This window comes from Panthera uncia, chromosome A2 (assembly GCF_023721935.1).
Source record: "Panthera uncia isolate 11264 chromosome A2, Puncia_PCG_1.0, whole genome shotgun sequence".
Lineage (NCBI taxonomy): Eukaryota > Metazoa > Chordata > Mammalia > Carnivora > Felidae > Panthera > Panthera uncia.
The window spans coordinates 129,248,133-129,260,197 of NC_064816.1; the positions used below are offsets into that span (position 1 = coordinate 129,248,133).

Below are 12,065 nucleotides of genomic sequence, written 5' to 3' on the forward strand. Positions count from 1 at the left end.
AAAAAAAAAAAAAAAAAAAAAAAAAAAAAAAAAAAAAAAAAGAAAGAAAGAAAGAAAAGAAAAACCTCTCTGTATCTGCTCCATTTTATGGTCTTCTACATCGACTCTGGACTTAACCATGAGTCTGGCCCAATAGGACAATAGGCAAGCAGAAATATAAAATAATTTCCTCATTAAGGCTAGCCCCCTTTCTTCTTGCTTTTAGAATACTGCTACATATGAAGAAATCAAGTTATTCTACAGACAAATGGCCAGCAGACAGTCAACACCAAAACCAGACTTCTGGGGGAGGCTATCTTAGACCATCAATCCCCAGGATAATCACAATAGTAAGTCAACTGAACAGCAAAAGAAGAACCACTAAAATGAATCTAGCCTATATTGCTAACCTACAGAATTATAAAGAGGTAAAAGAGTAGTTTACTACTTATACCAAATGTTTAAGTCTTACTTAAACATAATTAAATGGGTTGCCCCAATTATGTAATTGAGTAGATTAATTTTAATTCTAATTTTAAAAGACTTTCACAATTATACCATTCTAACTTTTTTCAATCTGAGTTTGTCATGGTATTCTGAAATCACTGAAGAGGGTAACACCACCAATGTACATTGTTTGGGAAATTGAATTAAGTGTGAATTTATTCAGAACCTACCTTGCATATTGCATTTTCAACTTGCCAATGATGGCTCTAATAATGAATAGAGCCATTATTGCTCCCAATTTTTGGCTCTAAATTCTGCCTGCCTTCTTACCATCAAACAGCTAAAAATCAACAAATTCAGAGTTTACTCAGAATCAATTAATATTTTACCAAATACACTTTTATACAAAGATTCAAATCTTGAACCATTATGGAATTTTCTTACCAACAGTTTGAAATAATGTAAAGAAGAAGAACCAATTGCCAAACATGGGGATCAACACTCTTAAAAGATTAAAATGTTCATCTGTCATTGTAATTTTGCCAAATAATAAGTTATTAAGAGTGATTTGTGGAATTTACTATTCAAGCTATTATTTAGGTCAATCTGGTAAGCACATTAATATGAAAAACATCTCTTTTTTCACCATCTTAGCTACAATAAACTTAAAATATGCCAATCTTCACGCTTTAGGGCATAATTTGGTTACCAGCTGGGGTCAGGAAGAAATTTTCCCCATAGTGTAGCATTGCCAATTACCATAGGTGTAGAGAGAACAAGAGAAAGAGTCAGGGGGTTACAGGGCCCTCTAAAGCATCTGGTATTGGATGCTCTCTGAGTGAGAATTCAGGATAAGATGAAACATTCAATTGTTCCTGTATGTCAATTTTGATATTCCTATGAGCTGCCAATATGACACTGCTGCCACAAGGGAAGGATTTCCTACAGAACAGATGTCACTTACAGTATTATGTGGGCTATCTATCTCAACAAATAATTGCTAGGCACTTCTGCCCTATGGCAAGGGTCTGAAAATATGTTAGGGTGGGAACACACCATACAAGCAGATGGGCATAGATAAAAGAAAGAGCAGGAGCACACTGAGTCTGAAATGTCTGTGTAAAAGCCAGCTGGGGTACTGAAACAGATGTCTTTCCTTATCTTCAGTGACTACAGCCCAAGATCAGAATTTTCCAGTTATTAGTTATTTGCAAGTCCTATTCTAAAGTTTCTTTAGGTGAGTATGTGTTATAGAAGGCTCTAATTTATTAAGACAAAGAAACTTTAACTTTTTGATGTAAACTGCAATTTCCATTTGAAATGAATTCATTTGCTTAAGGCCTGAAATGATAGGAGACTCCCAACACCAGTGCCCCCTACTTCTACCTCTCCCACACCCTCCCCCAAAAAAAAGGAAAAGGAAAAGAAAAAGAAAAAGGAAAAGAAAAAAAACTAAGCTGGGATAAGAGAATGGACACAAAGACTGATAATGAATGACAAAGTACAATTGAGATGGGACTTGCCTGAGAGACAGCAAGAGAGGGAAGAGTTCTTTTAAAATATCAGTTAAGGGAATCAAAGAAAGCAAGATCTTTTTTCTGATGAAAGGGAAAAAGTTAATAACAGTGAAAGAAGGCAATTGCAATATGCCCCAACTGTAATGGAAGAAAAAAAAACGAAAGTAGAATTAGAAAGTAACCATTTTAAATAAGTTTAACATACACTACGTATCTTTCACACTTTACACAATTCAAGGATTACAGTTTTTAAAATATTTAAACTATTTGCCCCAATGGCAGACCTGACTGACTATAAAAATAATTGGTTAAAGAAAGAGGAGGAGTGTTTTTGTTCACAAGAACCAGCAAAGGAATTTTAACTTTTAAAATAGCATTCATTGCAGAAAAAAGCTTGGGGGTGGGGATGGGGGACAATATGAATATATTGTAAGTTATTCACAGGAAATAGATGATACCTCAGAATTAGAAAATGCTTGAGGGTGTTATTGGTACATTTCTATGGCTATAATTGGACACAAGTAATAAGTGCTTTGAAAATTTTCTAGACCAAAATAATTTGGCCATTCAGCAATGTCTGAAAACTGTGATTCAATGAAACATTTGTTCATGTGTTGGAGCAGATCCAAAGATGATTCCCAAAGAAAATTCTAAGCTTTGTTGCTAGTAACACTTTTTGTGTATTTTAATCTTAAGGAATATATTTTTGATCTTCAGATGTTAATCCTAACACATCCCTCTGTTTCAAAGTTTAATAATATTCCATTCTCAATCATTAATATGGAAAAACAGGGCACAAAGTTCTTATTGGAGAATATAATCTTAAATTTGCTTCTAGCTATAGTCCAGCTGAGGAAAGTATAATGTAAGGGAAATTGCCTAAAGATCAATCATTCACTTTTCTGAGTACTCAAAGAAAGACAAGAGGAGTCAGGACACAACCTGCTCTAAGCAACTTAAGTAGGTTAAACTTTACCTGAAAGGGAATGGGAATCCACTGAAAAGCTTTTGTTGGTGTGTTTGCTTATTTGGGAAAAGGATACTACAGTCACATTTACAGGGTGAAAGATCCTTAGGGATACATGGCTGGAAAGATTGGATGGAAACAAGACAGGCAGTTAGGACATCAGTAGGGAGCATTATAGTCGAATACATGAGAAAAGATAATTAACTTGAGTAGGATAATGGCAGCAGCAGTAGAGAAAAGTGGATAGATTTGAGAACTATTTATAAGGTAAACTCAACAGTATGAGGGAAACTCAATAAGAATTTGCAATAACAGAGACAAATGGGTTGAAAGGATGAACCCCGTTTTCGTTTTTGTTTTGCTTTTTGTTTTTCCTCTTTACATTTATTTATTTTTGATAGAGAGAGACAGTTCACAAATGGGGAAGGGGCAGAGAAAGAAGGAGACACAGAATCTGAAACAGGCTCCAGGCTCCCGAGCCTTCAGCACAGAGCCCGACACAGGGCTTGGACTCACAAACCATGAGATCATGACCTGAGCAGAAGTCGGACACTTAACCGACTGAGCCACCCAGGCACCCCAAGATGAGCCCAGTTTAAGGATTGAGCAAGAGCATGGATAAGTATTCCAGTTATGAAGTACAAAACACTGAGCGATGAGCAGGGTCTTTGTTTTATTTTATTTGTGAAGGCACTGGGAGCCACTAGATTACTAATCTAATTTGGGCCATATTGAGTTTGAAAGACATCCAGGTAAAAGAAGCAGGATATTTGGCTGTAGGCTCAGAGGATGTCAGCTATAACCTGTGTAGATTAAAGCATTTACATTTATTGAAACCATGGTAGTGGATTAATTAGCCTGGGGATAGTGTGAAAAGTCATCCTCCCCCCAAAAGTAAGCCGCAAAGCAGAGTTTTAAGGAAAATCCTTTATCAAACAAATATACTGATAAGCACCTACTCAGTTCTAGTCCTCAGAGCTGTATCTATAAGATAGACAAGATCCTTTCTCCCATGAAGCTTACATTTTCAGTGGTTGAGCCAAATAATCAGTAAACAAGTAAACAACACCCAAACCCTTCAACATGATAGGTTAGTTATTTTCAGATACTTTGAAAAGCTGTATAGAAAATAAAACAGCATATGGTGGGAACAAGTGCCTGGAATGTGGTGGAACAATTTAAGGGAGGGTGACAAGATGGAACATGTCTAAGAAAGCAGGAGGGAACATTTGGAGCCCCAAGGGAATAGATGGGTCTCCAATGGACTAAGGCAAAGTGTTGTAACTAGGAGCCAAACAAGAGAAGGAAAACTAGTTTTATCTCCACTAGCAAGTGAAAAGTGTATCTGCCCAAACTGCTGCTTACACAGTGTGTAATCAGACTGGAGAAGTCTCAAAAAAGTTGTGGACAGACAGTCCCTTGAATTTAAACAGAAGAAAGTTGAAAGAAAAGCCAGAGAGATTGAGAACTATTGAATCTAGAGAGAGAAAACAATTAACAAAACCCCAAGACATCTCCTTAAATCTTGCACTGAATCTCAGCTTGTACGGTTATAGATTAATATTTTAAATGTAATTGGAAGTGGAGATGTATACTATTTCTGCCTTTCTCAGTTATTTATGTTTGAAATTTCACCCATAGGATCAGTTAACACAAAAAGATACCATTATTCAACTACTGGAAGCTAATAGAAATAATTAGCATGTATATATCTGCACCTACATATTTTAAAAAATAATTGAAAATGAAGACAGTAGCATTGCCACTAAAAATTAGCAAAACAAAGTTATCTGCTGAGTGTATGTTATTTTTGACCTTTAATGATTTTTTTGGGTCAATTCCCATGATGTATTTTCAAGTAACCATGAGAACTTTGAAAAGGTGGCTGTTAGTCATAATAATTTATTAAAAGCCTCAAAAAAAGAGACAAGGAAAAATTGAAAACGGACAACGGTCTTCGCATTTATGGAGGACGATTGTAAAGTTAAAGGCGACCAATTTTCAAGATAGGTAAAAAGAAATTATGCTAAAATTATAAGCCAATTAGTGAAGAAGAACATTAATATTATAACATCTTTGGAGGCCACAATATGTAACCCCAAAGGGTGTATAATTCTCTCTGCTTCATTACCTAAAATCAAGACAGATCCTGAAAGTGGGTATTGATTAATAAGAGTCACAGTGAAAGACTGTCTTATACTTGAAGACTGTAAGGAAACAGATGATTCCCACTCTTGCACCCCTTGGTTTCAGTGAGCCATTTTCCTCCATTAGTAAACTCTTGGGCTATAAAGCTATTTCACAGGGTATTAGATGCTATGAGTCTCAGATGTATAATAATGAATAATGTATTATTCAGAAAACACAATGGGGATTAGGTGTCTTCTTTAGGCTTCTTGATCATGAAGATGATCATAACTTGGATGAAAGTTAAGCCCCTGCTACCATTTCATTCATCCATCACTCATCATCAGATAGTAGTAGCTACATTTGCTCAGGTCTGAACCATGTTTTCCTCATATTTATAACAAAATGGAACTTTAGGAGGAAAATGTCTTTATTCTGATTAAAAAAAAACTTTTCTAGACAATGCATAGTTGTCACTTTATGTGTATTAGCTCTATAGCTTCTGTAATTTCCCTTTTATCAACACTAGAGACAGAGAGACTTTTAAAGTATATAAGTTGTAATACAAAGGACACTTGGCATTATTTCCTTTGTAAGTCTTTGCTTTTTTTTTTTTTTTTGAAGCTAGTGTTGTTAAGAGGTCTTTGAAATAGATAACTTCAAAAGGTTTTTCAGCATAAATGTAAATGAGATTTATCTAGAGGAGATACCCAAATTCTACAGGTTATCTGACAAATTTGGAACACCCAAAGTACAACTAGAAAATTTTATCTAAGCATGGAATATTTAGCAATTGATTCTGTGATTGTTTTCTTTTTTTTTTATTACCTTCTCTTGTTCTGTAAATTTTACCCCCATCTCAGGATTAATATCCTTGATATACACCTCTTGTATATTTTCCTTTTCTGCATTCCAACTCCTTGCCCTTCTGCTCATGGTCCCAGAGAAAAGTAAAGGTAAATGTCAACTTGAAAAAGGAATTTTTGAAGTTCATAGCAGGGAGAAGTAATGTTTCCTCCAAAAAAAAAAAAAGAAAAGAAAAGAAAAGAAAAAAAGAGAAAAATGTAGAAAGAAGACAAAGGGAAACAAGTCTGTCTAGACATGAAGGTCCTAATTCCCTGTTCTGGGTCAAAGTCGTTAGTGTGTATGTACTGGAGGGTCTGCAAAGAACAGAAGCCCCAAAAGGGAGAAGAAGAAACATGAACGAGAGGAGCTTTTGGTCTGTTTTCCATTTAGAACTCTGAGTGTTGAGTGACCTCAGCATATCAGAAATGGTGACTTAACAAATATTCCTGCAAGCCCCCAGTGGTTAAGAAGTGATATGAGGTGGTCCAGCTTGGACTCTGTGACTGAGGTTAAGGTCGACTGGCATTAACCATTGACCCTGCCTCTGCCAAGGGGACAGGACATGAATCCCATTAGCCACAGACCTAGCAGTGGAAGCCAACGGGAAGCATGGTCAGAGTACATATAGACATAAGAGGACATAATCTTCATACCCATGAAAGACAGTATTTGCCAAAAACAGGCAGATTTAACCTGAAAGCAATCATTTTAAACTAAAAGGTTTGAAATACATTTAACTAGAAGGTTAAATTGTTCTCCCATTTTCCACTCCCCAATTGCCATCTTCTCTGACCCATCTCTTATCTACCTGTCTCCCAGTAAGGTATGAGTATTCGGAGGGCAGTGGGGAATTCAAGAAAAATTTGAAACTGTTATAGAAAAGAAACAGACTACATTTTTCTCATAATTTTTATCCCTTCTACATTTTATCAACAGAATGAAATTAGACACTTCAAGAGGATAGAGCTTCCACATAGAGTCTGTCCATTAACATTCCACACAGGGCTGGTACATGATAGTGCTTAGAAAGAAATATTTTTCCATTTTAAAGAAGATTCCTATTTTACATACTCTAAAATGGCCAAATTTCATTCTTAAAAATAAATAATAAATATTCATTGAAACGTATCTTACAATGTGTTAAGAAGTCTCATAACATAGTATCTAAATGTATTTAGCACACTATGTGTCTCTAAAGTTTATAATCTTTTACAGTAGCACCCTGCCTGAGTCAAAAGAATGAGGGGGCTGATGATTTCAAACAGAGTTTCAGAAGTGGCATCCTTCATAAAGTCAAACCATATTCTGATCCTTAGCTTTTTCAACCCAGAAATTTAATTTTTACCATATCACATAGTACTGATCAGGTTCTGAGATGCTGGCATATGCTAACCAAAGACAGAGTTGACCAAATGGTCCCATTGGGTAAGGCATGTCTGTCCACATATCACTTCTGCAGACTCTGGAAACTATCCATTATGTACTGATTTTCATTTCTTTTAATTTTAGAGGCTGATCCAGTTCCCAGTCAGAGACAAAATTTTCTACCTTAGATAAATAACAAAATATTAAGATCTAGAAAAATATTAAAACCAACTTCAAATGTTCATAACAAACTTGACATACTTTAGCTTAATGGGCAAAATTAGACAAAACCTTTCCATCCTGCAGGTATGATTTATTATGTCATATCAGTTTGGGGTGTTACTGGTAGAAAATTAATTAAGACACTGAGAGCAGATATCATGATGGCCTGTGTTAAGAGGCAAAAATTGGGACTACCTCCAAATAGTTTTCTGGAGGTCATATCTGTAGAGTACCCCCCCCCACCCTGCTGATAGTGAAATAAAGCACTATCCCTTCTATCTTTCCCCACAGCCACAGAAGTGAACACCTGCCTAATAGAAACTGAGCATAGCACTCACTACCCCCTAAATGACCAGACCAAGGGATGGAGCTGCGATCCCAGTAAGTCTTTATCTGAAATTTTCACACTGGAGCTAATTAACATAAGCCCCCCTTTTCCTGGGTAGCAAGTTGTGAGAATGTGAGCCTGAAGGGAATGAAGCCTACCCGGTCTGCTGCAAGAAGGAGCTGGTCTGAGAACAAAGACAATATGCAGAGAAAAGCACAGAGGAGAGATAAACACATTCTTAACATATTTGAAGTCCTGGTTCCAGTCACCCCTGATATCAGCTGTCCTTCCTAGTATTAGAAACCAACAAATTCTTTTGGTGGCTTAATCTGCTTCCAAATGGGTTATTCGTACTGGAAATCATCTGAATTCTCACTAATAAACCTAGTGAGAAACTGATAAACTCCAACTAGGTGGACAAATAATAAGTGTCAACATTGCCCTGGTCATAGAACAAAAACATTCTTGCTGATTGTGATCTTCTGAACTAACTTCTTAAAAATCTCTGAGCTTCAGTTCATTTTCTGCACAATGGGGCTTACAACTACTCTACTGGATTATTAAGAAACTAGGAATAATGTACTTGAAGTGCTTAGCATGATGGCTGTCCCCATAGCACTTGCTTAAAAAGTACTAAGATTTTATTGTTCTGATAATGAGGATGTAAGGAGGATAATGATGATGATTCTAAGACGACAAAGATTGTAGCACTCACTGTTAAGTGATTTTTCCATGAAAAGTATGCCTGCTTAGGAAGAGAGATGAGAGGTGTGGGGGCATGGGCAAAATGGGTAAAGGTGGTATAGAATATACAGGCTTCCACATATGGAATGAGTAAGTCACAGGGATAAAAGGTACAGCATAGGGAAGCACCTGGGTGGCTCAGTAGGCTAAGCCTCCGACTTCATTCAGCTCAGGTCATGATCTCACTGCTCCTGAGTTCGAGCCCCATGTCAGGCTCTGTGCTGACAGCTCAGAGCCTGGAGCCTGCTTCAGATTCTGTGTCTCCCTCTCTCTCTGCTCCTCCCCTGCTTGACTCTGTCTCTCTCAAAACTAAAATAAAAACAAAAAAAATTTTTTTAAGGTACAGTATAAGGAATATAGCCACTTGTAGTATAATAGCATTGTATTGTGACAGATGGCAGATATATTTGTAGTGAGCATAGCATGGCATATAGTCTTGTTAAATCACTATGCTGCACACCTGAAACTAATGTAATATTGTGTGTCAACTATACTTCAATTAAAAAAAATTAAAACTTAAGCAAAAAATTTAAAAAGGCATTCCTGCCTAAACACATTTTACTAAATAAAGTTAGAAGGACTATAAAAATGTAATAAAGTCAGAAATAATTATAAACAAAAGAGATCCATGACCCCAAAAAGCAATGACTTCTGAAAGCTTAATTTACAATAAATAAGAATTCATGGTTGAAAGTTTACAAGAGGTTCATGGGATAGTCATATTTTCTAAAGAATAGGCTTAATATGAAAGCTAAAGCAAATATAGTCAATATAGGTATTCCCCAAAAATGGATGCAGCAATTCTTCTAGGTCTAACTTAAATGCCTCACAATAATAAAGCCTTCCATGAAATCACTGAACCCATGTACAAGTACAATGCACCACATGTATGTACAGTATTTTTTCAAATGTGTTTATTTATTTACCCTTCTACATTATAAAGTTTTTATAGTAAGATCTCTTATTTGTATCTTATAATTATAGATCAAGAACTCGGTCAAAGATAGTGGCTCAAAATGTGGTATTTAAATGAAACTGAATTCTAGATATGTACTGGCAAGCAGAAAAACAAATGGATTCCAATCTTGCTTCTGCCATCTACTAGGTGTTTTCCCTTGAATGGGTTCCTAGCCTTAGGGTCATACACTCATGGTGTTGACCTTCAAAGTTATGTTCTCTAACCTACTCCCCTGCAAAAAATCCCATCTATAATACATTTGCTACCTTTACACACTAAAATTTAGTAATCTTCATTACTAAAGTAATCTTCAGTCAAACTCCGTAACCACTTTTGGCAAAATTATTATCTCTCATATTGAACAATTCAACAAAGCAATGCTTTAAAGGCCCAATATCAGAGAATTAACAGTGCAGACTCAGAATTCTAACTCAAAGATGTCATGCTTTCTCTCTACCATACCACTCAGTTGTATTTTAGAAGTCTTGGAATGCTTTTAGAGAGTTTATCATTCTTTTTTTTTAAGTTTATTTATTTATTTTTGAGAGAGAGCAAGCAAGCGGGGGTGGGCAGAGAGAGAGGGAGAGAGAGAATCTCAAGCAGGCTCTGCACTGTCAATGCAGAGCCAGATGCAGGGCTTGAACTCATGAAGTGTGAGATCGTGACCTGAGCCGAAACCCAGAGTCAGACACTTAACCGACTAAGCCACCCAGGTGCCTCACAAAGGCTTATCATTCTTAGTAATGTTTCTATTCATAAGGCACACCTCACTGATTGGTTTGGTTTCATATCAAATGAGATGATATGAAACTTCTTTGTAACATATAAAAGGCTCAAAGATATCAACTGGTCTTATTATCACGATGATGATATTGATAATGATGATGATATGAAAGAGAAAATTATGCACTTGAATGCTTTGTCGCTCTAATATTTACATACTTTTAAATGAGCCACTTACTGGGAGCTGGGAGAAGGGTATGGATTTTTATTACTTTTGAGTAAAATTAAAATGTATGGATTTTAGATGTGATTGCCTACTGTATTTACTTAGAAATTATAGCCATAATTTATATATATACATATATATATACAGACGCATACCTTAGAAAAAGATGGTAATTGACTTGAAGAAATTTCTGGTCTTACTGAGAAAAGTCTCTGAAACATTGGTTTGCATGAAAATTGCATGTGGAACTGTGTACGCCGGGCCCTGGATTCCTGGCTGAGTTGAAGTCTCCTCTCCTTTTCTCCTAATTGTTCTTTCTGTTGAAATTGGAGTCCCGTTAGAGCTTGTAACATATTTGTCTTCTTTTCTTCTCACTATTAATGGATGTGGGAAAAAAAGGATCTCTGCAAAAAACATGCAAAAAATATTTTCTTTTATCACCTAAGATTACATATTGTGAAATAAATCTAGTAAATGATAGGGAGAGCATCTGAAATAGAAAAACAAACTCATTCTTTAATGGTTAAGGTTCACCCATAAAGATACAATTCTTAATGCTCAAGTTAAAAAAAAAAAAAAAAAGATGAGAAGAAACAGTTGGCATTCAGCTAACAATTGTGTTTGGAGATTTGTGCCTGACTTTGTTATTCTGAGCAAAGCCAGGTACCAGCCTCTTGGGATTATGTACAAAGGCAAGAAAAAAAGTGGACATGTACAAACCTCAAAGGTGACTGCTGGGTTAATAAAACAGTCTGTTTTCTGTTCACCCACTCTTGCTCTCAGTGTGCAAGTATATTAAAATATGTCAAAAGGAAAACCATTCGCTGTGCAAAAATAATTCAACTACAAGTCACAATTTCCAGCTGATGGAGTGCCTTAGTGCATTTAAGTGCACTAACAAGTGATCCATACATCTCCCTAGATGAAAGTTGTATCCTTATTAAAGGAGAAACAAACACAAAATAGGAACAACTGTCACATAGAAAAACAGACCACAATGGATACCGCATTTCCCTCACTCAGCTTCTGACTTGAACTATTGCAGACTGAAGAGCAGTGTTGTCCTAGAAGTAACCTCTTAAAAAGCCATGAAAGTAAAACGAGGAAGCTGCTAGAGGAACTGAATGTGTAGATAATGGCCATCCATATTACTGTTCAATGTATCTGGAAAAACATCTTTTTTTTCTAGTCTCTATAAAATCTTGCACCATATATGACATTGTAATAATGTGAAGTGTCTGGATTAAACAAATGCACCCCAGGGAATTTAGAATTAATGCTCTAACATATCTTTAAATAATCTTTATGAGATAAACTCTGGTTTAAGCATTTGTAAGATAGCATACCAACCTTTTCTTTTCTGATTTTTTTTCTAGAGAACTATATCATTGATATGAATCTGCAAAAAAAAAAAAAAAGAGGTTAATGTTGTTAACTCTAATAATACTGTTCTTATTGGATTAATATGTTGCACATTATCATAAGGAAAAAAAATACATTGGCTGCAAAATGTGAGTTCTCATCCTAGGCACAGTGGAGATATGTAAAAGTAGATAGTAAGTTAGAATAATAAGAGAACAATGTATGAGAAAATATAACTAATTACAAAAGTGTGG

General features: G+C 35.8%; 1 protein-coding gene across 1 annotated transcript in view; it reads right to left on the reverse strand.

The window, feature by feature from the left end:
- The window catches only part of TFEC (transcription factor EC), a 136,878-nt gene extending 125,028 nt beyond the window's left edge, over nt 1-11,850 (reverse strand). Inside the window, exons 1-2 of the mRNA XM_049642975.1 lie at nt 11,800-11,850; nt 10,605-10,853 (exon numbers count right to left, since the gene is read on the reverse strand). Of these exons, the coding sequence (XP_049498932.1) occupies nt 10,605-10,802 (198 nt within the window). The 5' untranslated portion in view covers nt 10,803-10,853; nt 11,800-11,850. The remainder of the gene's footprint in view (nt 1-10,604; nt 10,854-11,799) is intronic.
- Between the last annotated feature and the right edge of the window lie 215 nt (nt 11,851-12,065).